Source organism: Lepidothrix coronata, unplaced genomic scaffold (assembly GCF_001604755.1).
Source record: "Lepidothrix coronata isolate B3197 unplaced genomic scaffold, Lepidothrix_coronata-1.0 Scaffold36, whole genome shotgun sequence".
Taxonomy (NCBI): domain Eukaryota; kingdom Metazoa; phylum Chordata; class Aves; order Passeriformes; family Pipridae; genus Lepidothrix; species Lepidothrix coronata.
The window spans coordinates 1,444,060-1,466,311 of NW_016690216.1; the positions used below are offsets into that span (position 1 = coordinate 1,444,060).

Consider the following 22,252-nt stretch of genomic DNA (forward strand, 5'->3'; position numbering starts at 1 on the left):
CTTTGAAAAGCTCTCTGTTTAAAAAGGTAGAATAGTCACATTTATTTCTGGAAATAGATTGGATGACAGTAATCTTTCAAATTAACTACAGGAAAAAATATTACCCACTGCATGTTTCATGCTTCAGAATTAAAATTTACTAATATTGAATATAATACACCTGATAAAAATGTATTTGTAACCTACAAAAGAACTCATTAACCAAGGTTAGGTCTGAAATATGGCTAATATATGCTTACCTCTCAAGACTAATTCTCTACTTGATAAGTTCATGCCATCTACTTCAGCAAGTCAGAAATCTCTTGGTAGTTTGTGTCTGAAAATATCTGGTAGAGCTGGGTTTGATTATCCTGTCATAGGATGGTGGATGTGTGCCTAATAAGGGAGTTGGAATGCCTTTGTTCTGAGGTTTATACAACTACATAATCACAGTGGTGCCTGTTGTGAACGAAACCTGTACATGCTGATGCTTAATGGATAAAAGGCAGAAGATTCCTTAACCATGGACTGCCCGTTCGGTGTGGTAGTGGTGTATGTTCCACAGATAGTTGCTTTTTGAAAGGTTGTTTATGATTACTGAACCATCATAATCGAATAAATATACTTCATGGGCAGAGTAATTACTTTCTGTATGTTGGACTAGCCTTCAGTAGATGGTTTCCATCCAATACTGACTTTAAAGTAGTGGCCTTTCCACATTGGCAACATCTCAGCTTAACAAAGGTTCATAAAGGGACTGAACCTAAGTCCTGAACTCCAGTAGAGTTTACTGTAATTGTAAAATACAGTACTGTAGTTTAATGTATGAACTTCATACTCATTTTCTCTCTAATACTAAATGACTGGCCCAACTTGCCTCTCCCTGTGAAAAGAAATTCTGTTCAGCAAAGTTTCAGTATATGGGCACAGAGAATGCAAGCTTCAGTTTTACTTGCATGGAGACATTGCTGCGTACAGACTTAAATAATATTTGCTCTATAAGCACTAATTTAAATGACAGAAGAAACAAATAAATACTTATGGTGTAATTGGTTTGAAAGGTGGTCAAATGTAGGTATGATTAGCTTATAATGTACAGGAAGAAAAGTAATTAAAATAATAATAATGGCATTATATTACATGTTGAGTAGAAGCTTTAGATTTTAATTAGACTAAGCATACATGCACCCTTTTCATTTTTTTTCCTATTCACATAGCCAGAACATAATTCATTTTGACATCCCTGACTGTGGTAACTCCTAAACCAATTTGTTTCACCTCATCTTTTCTATTCAGGACATTTTTCTAAGGAATGTTTTGATACATCTTTGGATGTAGGATGGCTGAAAGCCTAATTGAAACCTGAGAATGAATTGAATGATTTACATTCTTTTTACTCTGGTAACATAGATATACACTTTGCTGAGTGGCAGCTCTGTAGGTAGTGAACATGAACTCAAATTATTTTTCCTTTCAAGTGACATTGGACAAGCTGTTGTGAAATAATCAATTTCTGAGAAAATGCCAGTCTGTTTTCCTATTTTGCAACTCCATTTTCAGTATGGATGTGTGTCTGTCCAACTGATTTGCAGCCTTTTAGTGAAAATCACATCCAATCAGAAACAAATGGACTATTGGTGATAGAAAATGATTTAATCTCATTTTTTTCAGGCTTGTTTAGGATGGTTTGATCCAGAAGATGTTTGAAAGTTTATGTTTAATCTTCACATCAGTACTTTCATGACTGATGGGAGATTGGGGATAGTAGGCAGAGGCTGGGAGCAGCTGCAGCCCCTTCTGTTTCTTGGAAACCAAATGGATGAAATAAGGAATTCTCAGCCCAGTTGTCCTGGGAAATCCAAATGTCTCTTCCTTACTGCTGTAATCTGTCAAGGCAGGGATTTGTCATTTGAACTGACATAAATTGTGAGATGATGAATTTGAGTCTTTTGTTTTTCTGGCATAAAAAAAGGGGATGATAGGAAAAGAGAGGGAGTGAGAACAGATTTTGCTTTGTTTGCAGTGTAAATCTATGGATTTGGGCTTTATGCTTCCCATAACAGAATGCTATGAGAGCACTGAAGGAGTTTTTCCCCAAATATTTTCCTTGTTTGGTTTTTCTGGGTGATTGCATCCAAATGACCAAGTACTTTCAGTGGTCAGAACTGCTTCCAGATTGCTTTGTAAACTTTAATAGCGTCTACTTATCAGCTCTCAAAATGGGGGGAGAAGAGTGGATTATTATATACCACAAGTATTTTCTGACAATCCTTGATATTGAACATTGCTCAGGCCACTAGAACTATCTTAAAATATGAGGAAAAACCAGCTTTCATATTGTTTAATAAAATTTTAGAAGTTATATTGTTTTAAATTTGCATGGCTTGATCTCTTCATGCTTGGCAGCCTTATTGCTGAGGTACTTCCAGTTATGACTTTTCCATGTTACCATCTGATTTTTTGTGTGTGCATTTGTGTCTTTCACAGCTGGTTTCCAGGGCAGTTTGATTTGTGATAAGGGATATGTACTAATTAAAATACTATTTGAAGAGCTGGGAGAAAGCACCAGCATGTGGATACATGAGTCACCGTGTACGGTTTACATGATTGGTTTTATTAGAGGATGTCATCTCACTAATTTGGTGTTCAACTAAAATGAAGCTATTTGAGTGTTGTTGGGTTTTGTATTTAGAAAGTTTATTTCATAATTTATTTCATAATTTATTTCATAATCACAGGACAAAAGCCATAACCAATAATTTGTATTTAATTCTGCCATTCATCAGACTCTTATGTGCCCTAGGAGGAACACAAAACTTAGTGATTGCACCTCTAATGAAACAGTATATTGAAATTCAGTCATGTCACTGATTCAATTTTAACAATTTTTAACATATGTTAATAAGAAGTTTTTTTAAAAGAAAAAGTGGATGTATCTAACCAGCATTACTGTAGGACTTCACCTCAAATGTAAAATGTTCTATTAAAGAGGTGTGATAATATTTAACATCACCACTGCTGTCATCTTGAGTGTCTTTGCTACTAATTTCACAGGATATGTTAAAGTTACTATCCTTAGGATCACTATTCTTTTTTGCCATGACGTGAGATCTTTAATTTTAGCATAAATGTTTCAGGATTGTATTGTAGTTGTTGCCTACTTCCATAGCAGCCTCTTAAAGAAATCTTTATTATGCTATTTTACGCTTTGTCTCTGCTTTTCCCACTCTGGTTATATCTTTATCTACACACTTGGCAACTGTATTTCTGAATCCCGATTGGCATTGTCAAAATGTAGAGGACTTATACTGTCCATGATTGCCAGCCATTTCATCAGGTTTTGGACAGGGAGCAGTTTGGCAGTCTTTGTCAATCACAAAATTGCACATAATTCTTCAAGCTGACCTTCATTTAGGAGGTTGTTAGTTCTGATTGACACATGCAGAATATGATTTTTTGGTTCTTTCAGTCTTGGGGTTTCAGGAAGATGGGATATATGGGAAAGCTGGCTCAGTAACCACTTGGTTGAAAGTGTACTTTGACCCCATTAACACCTATTATACCTACTGAGAAACTTTTTACCCTTTTTTTCTGGCTTAGATAACACCTGTAAAACTACATTTCAGATACTTTTGCTTTTTTCCACTGTCAGTGGGACAAAGCTTCCTTTCCTGTCTGGTCTTGAAGGTTGTATGTTTAGATTTTGGTGCTGGCAAATATTATGAGCATATACTTTGTGCAATATTTCACCTTTCAAAGACAAGACGAAGTCACAGTGTGTAGAATTTTTAATCTAATACTTAGCAATCTTGCACCTTAATCAAACACATAACGCAAAAGTTCAATAGATTTTTACCTCCAGTTAACTCTGAGGTCAGTGTATACATGAAACCAAGGAATGAAAATTATTTCATTATCAAGGAAAATCACTTAGCTTATAAATTTTTAATGAAAGGCCATTAATAAAGCTACAGATCAAATTAAGTGTCTTCTACATTCACTACTGTGAAACTTTTTACAGTCCAGAAATTAACTTAAGCAGCATTTAAAACGTGTCAGGGGTTTGGTTTTTTTTCAGTAAGAAAATAAGCGCAGATGTATTTTTCCTCCTACAGATCTTCTGCTCAGCAAGATGAGTGTTTGATTGAAACATATTGTCTGTTCTGTGTGCATATTATATGCAAACTATGCAAAATACTTTGGTCAGGATTTTGCCAAAAGGCTACTCAAAAGTCTATTTTAATCATGTGCCTTGCTTTTCTTATTTGAACTTGAAAACCACAGCTTTTTTTGGGTTCTCTGAGGTAGAATCATTTTCTGTACAACCCACTTTTCTGGTTGAAGAGATTTGATTATTGCAGTGCTTTGGTTGTGAACAGAAAAGGAATTTATATAATTAAAAAAAATTTTCTTTTTGGGTTGTCACTCCCTCATGCGCTTGCCAAGCCATAGTTGGGTTGTGGGGTTTGTGTGTTGGTTTTGGTTTGGGGAGGGTTGGTTTGTTTGGTTGTTTTAACAACATAACAAGGCAAATGCATTTAATTCTAAGCAGCAGGAACACTTATTACACTTAAAGTCTTTCTGCTTAGAAACATTATACTGTTCAGACTAATGCCTGCGCCGGTGAGGGAAGGATAAGGGGACAGGTCTACTATGTAATATTTTCATTTATATTTTCTTTTTAAAAAAGATAATTGATATAGAAGCGATTATTTTTAAGGAACTCTCTGCTAGCAGATAGCTGACTTCTGTGTTCCATTGCAGCTGCACTCTGAGCGTTACCCTGGAGCAGGCCATCATCCTGGCTCGGAGCCATGGGCTACCTCCTCGCTACATCATGCAAGCTACAGATGTCATGCGCAAACAGGTAGGATGCTCGCTGTGGGTGAGATCTGCAAGTTTCCAAACAAGACGTTATCATCTAAAAAGAATGGCTTTGGCCAAGCATTTTTTAACCTCCATCTTAATGTTGTGTAATATCTATGTGAGTTTTTTTAGTTTGGGTGGTTTTTTTGTTTGTGCGTTATTTTGGTTTTTTTTAATCTCTTCCTTTACTGGTGACTGAAAGATGCTGTGTTATTTTTTTGATACAGACATAGACCATTTTTAACCAGATGCTTGCTTTCTGTGTGTGTGTAAATGGCTCATAATTTTTACAGGGTTGTGATTTTACTAAAAGCTTTTTGTGTAGTCACTGCTGTGGCATCACCTTACATCTGAGACAGTCTTTATTTTAATATATGTGATCCATAAAAATAACTTACGATTATTAACTGTTGTTAATAACAAGTGACTTATGTACTGAATTAAGGGGAAGTGTAGAAGAGAAGGCCAGAAATAAATACTATTGGTTTTAAATTTCCAGGCAAGATTCCTGAGGACAATGTGCTTATTTCAAAATAATGTTTTTCACTCTTTGGTCATAACAGAATAGGATTTAGAGGCTGTTGTGGATAGATAACCACTGCAACATGAACTCTTGGTGCTAAGGTATGCTAAAAAATACTGGATTGAAAAGCAATATCAACTAAAAATGGGGGATACACTACTGTATTAGCACTACTTTTTCTAAAATATCTTGTTATCAGAAAATACTTTCAAAAGGATGTAACTTGGAAGGAATTCAAAGGAGGAGCACAAATGGTCCAGAGGTTGATAGACTAGGCTTATGAAGTGAATATTAAAGAGCTAAACCTATTCAGTTGATCAAAGAGAGGATGAGTGGAGCTTAATTACCCTATGTGCATATGGAACATATATCCCAGCCTGTGTTAGCTTTCAACTCTATTACAAAATCATAAACAACATACAGGATGCACTCAATCTTAAAGTGAAAAAAAATGTTGGAACAATTAATCACAGATAAGACAGGATTAATAATTTCTGGAGTTTAGATGGCACCTAATTTATTGTTTTCATTAATTTTGCTACATATTTTTGCAGCAGTCACAGTTATGAAAATTATTAAACAACTACACTTTACTTCTAGCTTGCTGTAGACAAAAATACACGTATGCTAGATGACACCTTTAGTCTGTTAAAGCATAAGTCATATGTTCAGATCAGTTACATGTAAGTGTTGCTGCTGAACATGGGTACATCAAAGTATTTAGTCTCATTCCTTTTTATATTGGACTATCACTTAATTCAGTGCATAAATTAAGTTTCTGTATTGAAAAAAATACCCCCAAGGTTCTTGAATCAAGTTGTGTACATCTGCTAAGGAATTACATCTGTAACTTGACTTGTAAAGAAAGCTACTGCTGTATAAGAATAAACTTGCATGTGTAGATCGATATGTCTGCTCCTGAAGTTCTAGACAAAAGGCAGTATTTTGAGTATTTTGCATTCAAAAAACGTGGTTGTAGAGTTCTTCATGTATCTGCTTGCAGGATATGTTCTGTCAAAGTATTAATTTTCAAAATACAGGTCTAGGCCATTTCAAAAAATGCTGATTCATTTGTGGATCTTCTGCAGTTTTTTAAATGAAAATGAATGATAAAATGAAAGAAACTCGGCTTTGAGCAGCTGTAACTGTACTTGCTCAAATACAGATGTGGTGAAAGGCTTTCAGTGAGGCTACATTCTTTGAAGTAAAACAGCAGGTGATCAATAGCTGTTTAAGATACCAATATCTCAATTCCAGCCACGAACACTGCAAAAAAGTGTGCTAGTATATAAAACCAGACTTTTTTCACACATTCTTCCTCTTGCAGGAGACCACTGTGGGATTTAATAGAGTAATAATCTTTTGTTGTAATTTTAAATCAGTCTTGAAGTTCTGTAGTAGAAATATAACCCTCTATTAAATTCTAAATGTTTTGGGGAAATTTCAACAACGCACTCTGGTATTTTCTAGAAACCTGTTTGGATTTAATGTTTAAATTATCTGTAGAATTTAATTGTCAGGAGCATAATGCAGGCCATAAAACTTGGAAGGAAAAAAAAATAAAAAGGCTTCATGGGGTTTTATGCAGAACATTTAGTTAAGGGCAATATATGTGCCTTTCTCCTGGCTTCATATAAAACAAACTAATGAATTTGTTAGCCCATTTACACCCTAAATCTTTTGTGGAATAAAGATAGTAGCCACAGGGAGGTGCAAATGAAAGGACATCGATTCCATCTGTTGCTCAGCAACATTAACTTCTGGCAGTATCAGCTTTCCAAAAGGGGAAATTGTCTCTAATCAAAGCTGATATGTTTTCCAACTTGGTGCACCAGTAATGAATAACTGGAGTCACCTGATGGACTGGATGACCTCAGGAATTTTTTATTTTTTTTTTTTAAATTGAATAAGGTCAGAATCTTGTTGAGCAATACTCAGTCTCAACTGTATTGTTGGAACAAGGTTCAAAGTAATTGCCCTGTGAGTTATAAGGTATTCACAAGCACCTGGTCTGTGAGAATTAACAAAAAGAAACCAACTTGTGAGAGTGGGTATGACTTGGGTGTGTGGGATGGTTTTAGTTAAGTAGTTTCTGGTTTTTTGTCTGCTAATCCAGTCTTGATTGATTTATAAAATAAAAAAATTGACAAAACGTCCCGACTATCTTTCAGTAACTTTTTTTACTGATGTATATACTTATGTAAACATCTGTACCCACAAAATACTATGTAAAGCATCCTGACAGCGCTGTGTCTTCAGGATGCAGCAAAGTGTGGAGAGGACAGAGGCCTAGAAAGGGAGTTGCCAGGGGGCAGAGGGCTCTGAGGAAGAAAGGTAACTAAAAAGCTGATAAACAGAAAAGGCTAGGACAGAATTTCTGTTGTTTTTTTAAGTGAGTAATCATTTTTTCATGCCTTTTTGTGACTATAATAGCAGCACTACATTTTGAAAAATTCTTATAAGAGCTGTACTGATTTAGAGCTTTTTGAACAGGACATAAAGACAATCTGTTTTCTTTATGTGACTGGTTCTTGCTATCCTTAAATTAGTGTGTAACTTGAAAATAAACCTATAATTTTTTCTCAAGGCAATGAGAATACTAGTTCTTATAGAAGAGTCCAGATTGTTTATGTCTCCCCAGAGCTGCCATCATATTTCACCAGTGCTCTGGCAGTACTGATACGCAGTGGGTAACGTTCTAGAGTCACATAGCACAGCTATCCTTTATGCCTCTGTGAGACAAAAAATCTCAATTAAGAATAATATTGGAGAAGTATAAATTAACACTAGATGGAAATAGAAATGGTATAATGATGCTCAGTGGTGACAAAAAGATGTCATGTAGCACATTGGTAGTAATTCTTGAGCGCATTTTCTCAAAAGAAATAAGACTGGTGGTTTTAAGTAAGGTCTAATTCGTGCCTCTACTAAACAATAAATTACATTAATATATAAAGCTAGACTTCTTTTTAAATCAATATATTTCATTTATTATGTGATCAAGATACTAAAATTAGTTTTTCTAGTGAGTGATGCAAGTAAAAATAGGTTGGTTTTGTTCTCAGTCACAGCAGTGATGTCCAGGATCTGCACGTGATCGATTTAGATAGTTTTTGCATATATATGTATAGTCTGGCTCTCAGTGATGTTAAACATGTGCCAGTCTCAGCAGTCTGTCATGGTGAGGTTTCTTTAATAATTAAAGAAAAATAAATAAAGAAAAATTTTAGGAAGTGGCACCAAGAAAAGGACAGCGGAGATGATGAAGGTCTGGACTCAACATGTCTAACTCTGTAACCAACACCTGATCAGCTATCTTTATGTCATTCATGACAGACATTTGTTGCATCTGTTATTAAACCTCCAGTAGTGGAGATTCCTTCACAGTGTTTCCCATGTGGTCTGTTCCAGAGTTTTCTTAACCTTTTCATTAGGATGTTTTACTTTATGTGTCATTTAACTGAGGTTTTTCCTTTTTCGTTTTTTTTTCCCTCGATTTCTGTTTTCTGTCCAGTATACCATACACTTGGAGCCTAGATTTTATTCCTTTTTTAGCAGCAGACTTTCAGTGTTTCTGTTGTTTCCAGAGATGGGGCATCTACCACTACTCTGGCCAACCTTTTCCAGTGTTTTACCACCCTCATCATAAAAAATGTCTTCCTTATATCCAGGCTGAATCTACCTTCTTTCAGTTTAAAAACATTACTCCTTCTATTGATACAGATTCTGCTAAAAAGTCTGTGCCAAATTTGAGTATCATTTCCCTGATAAGCCATCATTTGTGTAGATAGAAGAAATCAGTTCATCCGATTTGTCATTTTTCAGTTGTGTTCTCTTACCACATCATTCTCCCCATTCTCTACTGAACTCTTTTCAATTTTTTTATTAAAGATGAGAAGTAACTATGAAGAATTGCAAAAGAATCTTGCAGGACTTCATGACTGAGCAAAAAAATAGCAGATGAAAATCAGTGTAGATAACTCCTAAGTGAAGTACACTGGGGAAAAAGCAAACCCTAAGTTCACATTCGAAATAATTGACTGTGAGGTTGCTGTTCCATTTCATGTTCAAGACCTCAGGATATGACAGAAAACATCAGCTCAGTTCTCAGTAGTTATTAGTAAAGCAGAAGTTATAATGGTTTATGCAGAGATAGATGACCTAGTAGGAATCATGCTGTCATGACTGTATTTTGAACTATTTTGAACTGTTCTTATCCCTTCCATAAGGACATAGCATAGTGGAAAAGGTTCAGAGAAGGTCAGAAAAAAAATTATCAATGGTTGGGAACGGTTTATAGACAGAACAGGCAGCCAGACAAAATAATCTAAGACTGGTCAGCTTCACAAGTGAAGGAGGAAATGACAGACTTCTGAAGAACATGTGTCATGGGTAGGGTAGGGACTGACCATTGTCTTCACCAATGCAGAACTAAAGACATCAAATGAAACTGTCAGATTAAAACCAAATAAAAATAGTGGAAAGCTGCAGAGAGACTTTTTACAAGGTCATGTAGTGTCAGTTAGGACAATGAAAGAGAGTGGGCTTAGATTGATTCTTTAATTTAGAAAAAAATTTAGACTTTAGGTTTAGAAGTAATTCTTTACTGTCAGGATGGTGAGGCACTGAAACAGGTTGCCCATAGTAGCTGCGGATGCTGCAGCACTGGATGTGTTCACAGATATGTTCAGGTTGGACAGGGCTTTGAGCAACCTGGTCTAGTGGAAGGTGTCCCTGCCCATGGCAGGGTGATGGAACTAGATTATCTTTAAGATTCTACCAACCCAAACCATTCTATGATCCCTGACATAACAAGCTTGTGCCACATAAGATTGTGCCAAAGATGTGGATCTCCTTTCACAAGAAGGTTGGTGATGTGAATTTATTGATGGATTCAAGATGAGAAGGGAAAGAAGAGAATCACTGAAATTGATTGAATACGTACCTGCTGCTGAACTGAGGAAGTATAGAATGGCTAATTATTGAATTCTGGAGGAGTTCCTGGGGAAAAACATGTTTGTCATGCTTTATAGTCGTGTCTTTGCAATTGTCAGAGACGAGCTTACTGAGCTAGATGTAGCTCTAGTGAAATAATTTTATATTCTGCCTTCAGTTTAATAGGTATTCTAGTTATTATTTTCTATCTTTACCACTATTTTTTGTTCCTACAAAAAATGTAAGGACACAGTATTTCTTTTTGTGGCACATGTTGATTTACATAAGCCCCAAGGACTTACATGTATATAAGTAGACAGCCTTTTTTGTCTTCTGTTTGAGCCCATAGCAATGAATTAATACCTTCTCAATTACCTGGGTACCCAATTTCAGTCAAATGAAAGGTCTAGTTTCATTGTACATAATTGAACCAATAATTATACCTCTTTTACATTCATGTGAATCTGGCACTGCAGTTCTGTTAGGAATGTAAATTATATTTCATGTTTCACATCAATCCAAGATCTCACTGTAAGAATTCTGAGGTTATAGATTTTTGTCCTGAATTTAGGTAGTACAGAAAGAGAAAAAGTAAAAAAAAGAATTTCCATATCCTTTAAAATGGTAGAAAACATAAGATTCTTTGTGATGACTAATAAAACTGCACTTTAAAAGCTAGACCTCATAATTTAAAAACAAATTTTACTAAATTCTTTGCTATATCTAAACTAGTTTGTTTGTTTCACTATCATGTATATGAACATTGTTTGTTTTATTAACTTTCTCCTTATTGGATGAGTCAGTGAGATAAAAGCACTTTCATTATTGTTTTTAAAAGGATCAGTTAAGGTACAGAGAGACCAGTATTTCTAGTTGACCCTGCTATAAGGAAGGGTATTGGACTAAACAATCTCAGGAGGTTCCTGCCCACTTGATTTATTTTTTTATGACTCTCTGATTATAAAGGAAGATTAGGTACTGCATTTTTCTTTTCAATCCTTATTTAGTGCCTCAATTTAGGCCATTTTTGTAGTTTTGTAGCTGTTTATAGGAACTAATCTGTAATATTTGTTTGTCCAGAAGTTCATAGAAAATGAGTGGCATTTCAGAAAAGAACTGTATCCATGATTTCTACAACAATGGTGACAAAAATCAAACAAATTGAAACAAGATGTGTTTGGATTGTTTTAAACCTTAAATGTTATTTTTTAATTAATGTCTTTTATATTAGCAAATGGAAATATTTTTGTTTCTTTTCTGCATATTTCTCTAAGTTGAGAATTAATGTACTACTTTAACTTGTTCCCCACCTTAGGAGACGATAGTTCTTTTGGGAGATGCAATGTATTTATTAATTAATTGTAATCAATAGTTATATTCATCTGGAAAGCTCAGAAAATTCCCTACTTTGTGTTGGAATAAATGAAGCAAAACTGTTGTTTTTCTTTCCCAGGGTGCAAGAGTACAAAACACAGCCAAGAATTTAGGAGTGAGGGATCGAACGCCACAGTCTGTGCCAAGGTAACTGATTCTTTGTGTCCTAGACCATGTTTTTTTCTAGTTTGTGCCAAATTCAGTCGTAGCTGCTCGAAAGCTAGCAGTAAACATTGACTATATTGTGCTGTAACTGTAAAATTTTGCTTAAGGCACGTAAAATCAATTGTGTTCTGAGCCATACCGTTTTACTTCAAGTAATAAGTTGCAGAAGTTCAGGCTATGTAGCACTTCAAAACATTCCCATTTTTGAAAAATGAAATCTAGTTCATGTTAATTATGAAAACACTGGACTAAGTCCTTCATCACTTGTAATGCTTAGTGGTTTTGGGGAAATACTCATAACTAAATCCATAACCCCATTTTAATGAAATACTGTACCACAGTATCTCAGCAAAATCATGTTCTAGTTATGTTTAGAGATGATGTAGTCTTTCTTTGTTTCTTTCCGAAACATCCATTAGAATGAAAAATGGACTGTTCTATATTTATCCAGCTTTTTAATGCTGTGATGGATTGCAGGTACCTGAAATGTTTCTTAACAAGCACAATACTTATAAATGAAAATAACCAAACAACCATGTTCTTAATTTGTTCTTAAAGTTTGGTTCTAGTAATCCAGTACTAATTTAAACTGTTTTTTACCAATTTAAAACATAATATTTTTTGTTGACTAATGATAACACATTGAATGCTTAACAGAGTAAACAGATCTGTGAAATACATAACAAACCCACTGTGGTGTTTAAATTTCAATAAGGAAACAGGGAATTAGTAAAACCTGATAGAGGTAACCATGTGAATGAACACAAATGATATCCATAGCCTTCTGTGCTCTAAGCACTAACAATCAGGAACTTGTTTACACAGTTTGCTCCCCTTTCCTCAGGTGTCCCTGTTTCTCCCAGTAGGGAATCAGGCTACTGCTCATAACTTGTTTGCAACAGATCACCACACACTGTTCCATGCCAGTGCTTACTCTGATTCTAGAAAAGGAGTGTAGCTTAAGTGTACAAGGTGTAAGTAAATCTGAGTAGCAGCTACTGTTCAGTTGCTTACTGGCAGCATTTGTTGGAGCATGCATGCATCTTGCATGCCCCATAAAGGAGAGTAAGTATCATCCAACAAAAGTACTGATTCTGGAGTAAATCCATCAGCAGTGTGGTCATTGCCCTTAGCAGCAGATGAGGGCATCCTTTTTCACAGTAGTGATTAGTTTAGAGGCAGTGTAGGACCAAAATTCCCTGACCAACTGTCTTGCATTGTGGGAACCTATGACAATAAATTAACATTTTATTACATTAAAAGCTGTGAGAAGCCTTTTCATATTTTGAACAGTATGATTTGGGCCTTAAATGGAGTCCTGCTTTCTGACATAAATCTGGGGACAGCCAAAGAATTGGTGCAAACCAAACTTTTCCCACCCCTACATGACAGAGCTCTTGTCATAAAGGAAAAATCTAAGTTCTTAAAAAGAAAAACTTAGCAATGAGACATTTTTCGGCTTTGCATCAGTTGAGAAAAGATAACCTCTTTGCAGCTGAAACTCCCACAACATAGCATCAAAAAGCTGAAGAAAAATAATGAGATAGCTCCTAGAACATGGTATAGACAGATGCACCCAGCACCCTTGCGAGTCAACAGCAACAGCAATGTCACAGGAATATCCCAGACCTCAGTGTTTGGGGCATTTGGTGTAGCAATAGATGCATAAGTCAGAATAGTCATCAGCAAGAGTGATACTTTTGATGTATAGCTAAATGATACTATGGGTTCTTAGTTCTCTGCTTGGAAAACAATTTTACATTTGGTTTCATTTAACACTGCTTGACAGGGTTCTCCGTTCTCTGCAGCTGCCACTGTTTCCATGTTTTCTCAGCTGATCTGTTTGTACCATCTCAAATAGTTGTTCCATGTATATTGACCCAGAACAGGCTGTTTCTGTTCTACAGAATCTTCAGCAACTTTAGATCCTTAGGGATTTATGCAGCCTTACTGTTAGTTTGCTTCAGAATTCCCCTACATCTCTTGCTCTGAAGACAGTCTTAATGATTACCACTTTAACCTGAAGAATACACAGACTTGGAAGTGAGGTTTGCTGCGCATTATTCCATAGAAATTAGGTTTTGCTAAAACATCATCAAGTATTAACCCCACTGCAATTACTTCGGTAAGATTCTGACTGTAATTTTATCTGTCTTCTGCCAGATTTGAATATTATTGCTTTATTATACTAGCAGAATCAAATAACTCAACCCCTGTTTATTCTTCTCTGCATACTTGTCTGTGTAAAGATCAGACTATCTTATTCTCTCATTGGTATCAAAATATAGTATATATGTGTATTGCTTTATATATGACTCCTAACAAATACTTTGATGTCTGCACAATGTGACCTTAAATGATTGGAATTGTGAATCTGCCATATGACCACGTGGAAGAGTCCAATGATCTTCAGAACACATTATGGTGAAGACTGGAAAGAAGGTTTCCAGTTTCTGTTTGCCTGACAGAACTGATTCTCCACATTCTTACCATCCAGAAAAAATACTGCTTGATAATAATTTCAGGGAGATTCGGAGAAAAGTTATTTAGCCCATGGGCATTCTGCGTTTTTAGTGTCCCATGGGTTTTAACTCCTAAAGGAACTGAAATTGGATAACAGCAGCTATCCTGCTCTGCTCTTGTGTAGCCACAGGATGCTGTTTCTGACAAGATGTGCCTGGATGTTGCAGAGGCTCTGAACACTCATGAATGAAGCCATACATACTCACCTCACATCATTTCAGTAGCAGAATCATAGAATCAACCAGGTTAGAAAAGACCTCCGAGATCATCAAGTCCAACCCTTGATCCAACACTGCTGTGGTTACTAGATCATGGCACTAAGTGCCACATCCAGTCTCATCTTAAAAACCTCCAGGGATGGTGAATCCACCACCTCACCGGGCAGCCCATTCCAATGTCTGATTACTCCCTCTGTAAAAAATTTCTTTCTAATATCCAACCTAAACCTCCCCTGGCAGAGCTTAAGACCGTGCCCTTTTGAGTATCATGCCAAGAGGTCACCAACCCATTGATCTTGAATTGTTTGTGGATTCCAGTCACGTGTTCAGATTTTTCTTTTCTGTGTTGATTTGTAGTATAATTTTGAAAATTTTGAAAATTTTGATCTGTTAAAATGGAGTCATGTAAATGAGCATGATATTTAGCAGGCCAATTTGCAAAATATCCATGTCATACCCTGAGTATCTTCAGTATCCCTAGCCCCCAGGTCACTGGATGATTCACCACCCTGCCTGTAGCCAGACCTACCAAACCTGCTATTTCTATTACTTTGATATTTCAACATCAGAGTCTTCATGTCAAGTACTGATGCACATGCTGTGTCATTGTCTCTTTGTTTCCGGCTTCTGATGCTTTTTCTCCTTCCCATGCCATACGTGGTCACTTCTTTGTTATTCCTTCAATGATACATGTTCCCTGAGGAAAAGATGTAGCCTCCAAATGAGATCATGTCTATTACTAGTTCTAATTGCTGTTGTTACAGAGGAGGTACTGTATGCTGGACGGGAGTACAGAACAGAGGGTTTGAGGTCAGAGTGATTGCCTTTTATTTTCAGTATTTTTAACATTAGGGTAAAGTTTGAAACACTTTCTAATAACCAAGTCCTGGCAAAAGGATTTAAGAGAAGCCCATAAGCCTTCATAAAAGGAGTGGCTATTTCAGTCTGTGCTAAGGTAGTCATTTGAACCAAATCTGACTGATCTTGGCATCATCCATGTGGAAACAGAGGGGGAGAGAGTTTAAAATCCTCATGCTGGTGTGTCACGTGTCTGACATCTGTCTTAGGTGTTTCAAACAGCATCAGTTCTTTGGGGAACCATTCTTAGAGTGGGGTTTGACTGTGCCAAGACAAAACAGAAATGGAGGCAGTTGCATTCACCAAGCAGCTTTTCCAATTTAGAAATTCAGGGCAACAACTGGTAATTGGATTAGTGAAGGGATCTTCACTGAAGAAATATGAAAATTTGACTATACTGAAATGCTTTTATAAGACTGCTAATAGATGTGGATTTTAATGATTCCACTTTCAATGTAAACATTAATGCTCACAAAGAAGCTTTTACTAGTTTTGTGTTGATGGTATTAAACTGAATTAGTATCTCTTGTTTTGCAGTGCAGGAAGACATAGATTTAGTTTGTATTCCTTAAATTTCCTCGTATTAATAATGAACAAGCTCTCAGAATAACAATTGCATTGGGTTTTGTCATTTTCAGATTATACAAGCTATGCCAGCCACCACCAGCTGTTGGAGAAGAATGAGGAGAACTGCTCCAGAAAACAATCCAATAATGGCCTTTAGGATACTGGGACTGTATGACAAAAATCCAACTGCACTATAACAGTATGTCCCTAGGGCTTTGATAAATAAATAAAAAAAACCCACCAACCTTTTACTCAGGATAAAAAAAGAAATACCCTAAATATTCTCCATTGGTATTGAAAAATGTCTTCCAAAAAGCATTTCTGAAATCTGTGCACTCCAGCCTTACACTAGTAGATCAGGAATCTTCCTTGGGAATTTTACACTGGAATCAGATTAATTTGATGTATCTTGCTCAGCCACATTATAGGTATACCCAGCAGCTTGAAAACAAATGTCTTTTTCAGAGGGAATGTTTTCACTTGTACACTATACAGAATGCATTCTTGTGGAAGGAATAAAAGCCTACATAAACTAGGCTTGATAATGAGCGTGCACTTCATATATGGGGCCCTTTGCACTTGATAAAGCCTTTTTTCCTGTCGCTGTCGTAATTTCTCAGAATGTTCATGTTACTGTTTCAAGGATATAATGTAAATGAGGTTTAAAGATGGAAAACTCATCTCAGAATTGTGTTTAATGGCTGCAGGCAGACTGCTGCTGTGAGTGTGTGCTTGTAATCAGTAAACTCAGCTGTATTTGAAGCAGTGCATTGTCACACTGCTTTGGAAGGAGGACCTGTAGATTAGAAAGAGTACCTATATAGCCTGTGAGGTGAAGTTCTGCCCTTTTTCAGTTGCCATTATAACGAAGGAGAAGAATAAGTCTGACTTTCACCCACTGTTAGGCTGAATTTCAGACTGTCTAGTGGATATTTTACATTATTGCTTCTCTTCATTTCAGAGTTTTTCAGATTTGTTTATAATTTTCTATAGCACTACACTAGCAAATTTACATAAGGCAGGGATGAGTCAGTATTGTTATGTTTAACTGGATATGTCTGTGGTTTAAGTTGAAGCATAGTTCAGGGTTTTGATGTTTTATGCTACCATTTCCCATATTTTGTCAGAATTGTTTTGTATAGCATTTCAGTTCTTTGGAGTGGTAGTTGTTATAAATTTATTTTGAAAGTGTTCTGACTGTTTAGAGAGCCCAGGGAAAATTTATCTGTATTTGGCTGTTCTTTAGGCCAAAGAATTTTCAGAGAAAAAGCCCCAAAATGAGGTTTAAATGTGAACACATTAGAACAAAAATTGTATTCTGAAATAGTTCTACTTGTAGCAGTAGCTATGCATTCCATAAGACCAAGACACATACTGTATGAATAAAAATTATTTTTTGTACAATAGAGGTCTATAGTTATGCTGTAACAATCACACTTCACAACATAATTATTGCATATGATCTAATTATTTATGAAATCTTCAACAAATATATTAATCCACAATTAAATAAGTGAGAACTCAAAAGGATCTGTATTCTTGCAGAGAGTGGGGTTTTTATATGGGATATTTAGGGAACTTGTTACTTTTCTCCAAAGGAGGAATTAGGGCTCCTACCTTTTTCAGTATTATAAATGTTTTTACACAGACTTTAACTTTGCTAAGAAAATAAATATTTTTATATATCCACAGATATATATGTCAGTGCATATATATTGCATTTCAATGTGTATATATTTATGTAGTCATATCAGTACTGGTTTTACCTTAAATATAGAATGTTTGCCTTAAACTGTGACAAAGACATGCAGTAATGAACACTCCAGTAACAACTTCACCTTTGTGCTTTGAAGTTTACTCTTTTATAGTTATTGGAAGCTATTGGACTATAATCTTTTTAATTAAAAAAAACATAATACACAAAACAAACACCAAAATTCAAATCAGAAAACAAAGTTTTAATTTTAGAGACTTATACTTCTTGTTTGACATGACCTAATGTTTGTACATTGTTGCTGTTCTAGTCAGGATCTCGTATTTGAGATGTGTTTTATTCAGAGCAGCAGTATTGGCTACGGTTATTCCTGCTCCAGGCAAAACCACCAGTAATGTTTCAGCTTCAGGCATCAAAAGCACAGAGAAGCTGTAACTGCCTCAAGCCAAAAGTGTGCCGGTGTCAGCCCAGCTGGGAGCTCCCTTCTTCCTGTGAGACTTGCCCACATGAGGTTAGATTTACGATGAGAGAAGTCAGCAGTCAGCTACATGGAGCTGCTAATCTTGTGTGATAGAAAATAACCTAGCAAGCAGAATCTGTTGCATGCATATGCATTACTGTAATTAGTCATCACTTTTTTATAAAGCACTGAAAATGGTAGGAGTGCAAATATTCCAAAATAGTCTCCCTGTATAATATGATAATTCCCTATTTTGTTTTGTTGTGGAAAGCATGGAATAATAGACATTTGTATGGGACAGATAGTTACAAGCTAGTCCCTGGAACAAATTCTTTAGCTCTTATTTCCTGAGTGTGCATCAGAAATCTTGACTTCTTGTTTTTCTATCTAATTTTTGGTTCTTTATTCTTTTTTGCCCCTTCTAGAAACAGTTTTCAAAACTGTATTCAGCATTATGAGCTTTTTTGGTGACCCATTCTGCAAAGTAAAGTATCTATTTAGCATGGTATTGAGGAGCTGAGAAACTTAAGTCCTGGTTTTCTGGGATTACAGGTAGCACATGAAAATACACTTTGACAAAATTACGCAGAATCACAGAATCAATTGGGTTGGAAAAGACCTCAAATCATTAAATCCAACCTATTTCCAGAGTAAATGGGGCATAAATGTCCCTCTGACTGTCTAATAAGAGTGCCTGATTTCTCAAAATGTTCTTCAAAAGCCCATATTTGGTTGAAACATTGTGCAGCTTTCCAAACTGCTTTTCTTGTCCCTCTGTTTTTAGAGCACCCTGCACATTCTAACACACTGACTTTAATAACATTATTTGGACCTTTAATAAGCCCATTCTTAAATTATAAATTTACATATACTCATTATTAAAGCTGTTTATCTTCTTTGGTATATGTAGAGGATGTTCCTTATACAAGGTACACTTGTAGAGTAAAAAAAAATCTATTCTCATCACAGTATGTTTATCCTCTCATAAATTTTTAAACTTCAGGTGACAAGAAGAGATGACCAAGAGTGATGATTTACAAGCAGTGTATCACCTATTGCTTCTTAAATCTTTGCTTTGACAGAAACAGGTTATGCAGCCTATTTTTACAACAATGTGCTATACTGTTTTAGGGAAAGCATTTTTAGGGAAAGTAATTTTTACTTTTGCTTCCAAGACAAGTGGAATTCTTTCAGAAATATATTGAAGGGTCAAGAGGCATATATTAGCTAATACCACCATAATTCAGTGCTAGTCTGTGGGTGATGTATAGGAGATTTAACAACTGGGAAGGGAGGGTTACAGTCCAAGGAACAGCTGAGTTGCCATAGAGTTCTTACTTGGTTTTTGGACTGGTTTATATTTGTTTATTTGAACGAAGTCAATAGTAGTCAGAACTTCTCTTCTACCGGTTTAGAGCCAAAACAATTAAACTTTACTCAACAAGGATTTATAGTAATCATATTTAATTTCATTTGTTGGAATCCTTTAATGGAAAAAAAAATGAACCATTTTTATTGATCTGTTTTTACCTGAGAAATTCACAAGCAAAACATGTTTTATTAATTCATTGTCAGATGTAGTGTGTATATATATATATAAATATATAAATAATTTAAGACAATTGCCTGAATGTGAGTATACACATCATGGTTAAGCATGATGCTCAAAAAAGAACAGTGTCTTTCATTTATTTTCATCAGTAACTGTAGTATATATATACATATTGTTCCATACTCTTTATTTTACAGCTCCTTCATGGATATGTCTACCAGCATTTTACGCATATTTTGCACCATTTTTGTTTAACATTATGAAAAGAGCTAATGCATTGCCTTAAGTATTTTATCTCTGTACTTGTTGATAAATGCAGGTAGTGCTTTTCTAATTGTACTCCAACAGTACCCTGGCATTGATAAATTAGATGTGCAGCACATACCTGACTCAGGATACTTGTATTTTTCAGCATTAGGTTTTGAAGTATAAAAAGATACTGCACTCATATTTTTGTATGCTGACAATTGTGTAGGGTTTCTTTTTATGTACTGTATATATAAACCAAGCTTTCCTAAAGAAAATTTATTATTTTGAATGTTTCCCATTTTCTACTAGAAGATGTGGGTTTATGTTTCTTCTTCAGTATGTGTAAATGAATATACAGCGTACACAGTCATGCAGATGTTAATACCATTGAGAAATTTCAGATTGTCCAGAGGCTAATCAAGTTTTTTTCTTATATTCTTCTCCAAAAATAACATCTCCATGTTAGAAAACTAATTTAGAAGTAACTGCTTCTTCAGTTTAAAGTCCAACTGAGTGTTCAAAGTAGCTAGGACATTTATGCAAGCACTTAGATTTGGACTTTCAGGGGAATATCTATGACATCTTCTGTGGTTGTGTGTGTGTCCTATCTGCAGTACCATACGCCAGATTTAAAAGACTAAGCAGCCTTATTAACTTCTTAACACCCTGTATATAGTGTATGTATTTGGTTATACTTGTGTTATACTTTAAAAATGAACTTAATTTCTGCATTGAGTATTGCACACATTTTTCAAATGGAGAATATATTTTGTAATGTCTCATTAAGCACAAAAGAGCATTACTGCTTTGAAACATTATGTGTAAGTACAGCCACACACAGAATGTCTCAGTCAGCTTTTGTTTGAAAACAATCAAACTAGCAGCTCTGTGGGTAGTTGAGATTGTTAGAAGTAACCTTTGGAATTAAATAACCTTGAAACATGGATTTAAATTACATTTTCCTTATTTGTAAAGTGCCTCTGTAGCATATTTTGAATCAGTTGCTGTATTGATTATGGGCAAAACTAATACTGTGTACTTTTAGATCTGTGCTTTATTTTTTTAGTTACATAGGCAAGACTGGACGGTAATAAATGCCAGACAGAAATAAACCATTCATAATATGGCCACTGCAAATCTCTTTATTTGTAAGCAAGAAATAAGTTGAGAGGGAGGGGGTTGGGGGTGCTAAGTGTTGTATGGCTGCCCTAGAAATTCTGCTGCAGGAGAACAGAAATTAAACTTCTAGAAATAAATGTTTATAATAAGAACCTCTTCTGAGAACCCGGGCCCAATCAAGGTTTATTGCTTGTAATTAAAATATATCTTTGTAACCATTCAAAAACTGAACCCTGCATAAGCAGTAGTCTGTGGCTGCAGACAGCTCTGTTTTGTGAAAGTTGGAAGAGAGACAGGCATGAAAACCACTTTCTGACCCTATGGTGCCATTAGTGCCCCTCGAAGTTCCAAAACATCCACCACCATTTCTGGAATTTCTTATCTGAAGACAGAAAGCGTGAAGCTGTCATCATCTGTATACTGCTGTGCAAAAGAGCATCTGACAAGCATAATATGGAGTGTTATACTCCTTGTGCTAAAAAACCACCTATAAATGACTGATCCTTTAGAGGGATTGGGAACTGTTGGGATGCCAGGGGTTTGAGGAGTTGCACTCAGTGTTTCTTTTGTAGGGCTGAAAGCTGATGAAATATTAGACCTTGCTGAGAGTTGTCTCTATATGAAGGAAATTCTGAATTCTACATAGTTATTGTGGTAAAGACTGAGAGGAACAGTGGAGACAGGACCAAAACCAACTACAATTACTTTGTAAAATCCCTTTAGTTTTCCATCTGCTATCAAGGAGGAGGGTGAGGATGCAAGTATTTCTGGATAACTAGACTTGAAAGATGGATCTTTATTTTTTTTTTCTTCTATCCTATATATTCCTCTCCCTAATTTTGTGCAGGACAGCATGGCATTTTGAAGTGTTGAGCAGCAGAAGTGACCAGAGGATTTCAAATATGAACTGCTTTTCTACCATCACAAGTGAAGTTTCTTGTTTCAGTGCTCCTCGTTTCTGCCATGAATACATCAGAAATAAAGTCTAAAGCATTCTTTTCTTGATTGGTGTACACAGTGGGAATAAATAGTGCTTTGAAACAACTGCTGAGAAAGATAATCAATTGCACCATGGTAGCACTTGGGTGTCCAGTAATTTTGCATCTTTTATGTGAAAGTGTTGCTATCATCTTGATTTGAAAGTGAAAAA

The 22,252-nt window shown here is 35.7% G+C and overlaps 1 protein-coding gene across 1 annotated transcript in view; it reads left to right on the forward strand.

Moving 5' to 3' along the window:
- PREX2 (phosphatidylinositol-3,4,5-trisphosphate dependent Rac exchange factor 2) overlaps positions 1–21,113 on the forward strand; it is a 177,844-nt gene extending 156,731 nt beyond the window's left edge. The window contains exons 39-41 of the mRNA XM_017812536.1: positions 4,744–4,846; positions 11,757–11,824; positions 16,080–21,113. Of these exons, the coding sequence (XP_017668025.1) occupies positions 4,744–4,846; positions 11,757–11,824; positions 16,080–16,125 (217 nt within the window). The 3' untranslated portion in view covers positions 16,126–21,113. The remainder of the gene's footprint in view (positions 1–4,743; positions 4,847–11,756; positions 11,825–16,079) is intronic.
- Positions 21,114–22,252: the final 1,139 nt, after the last annotated feature.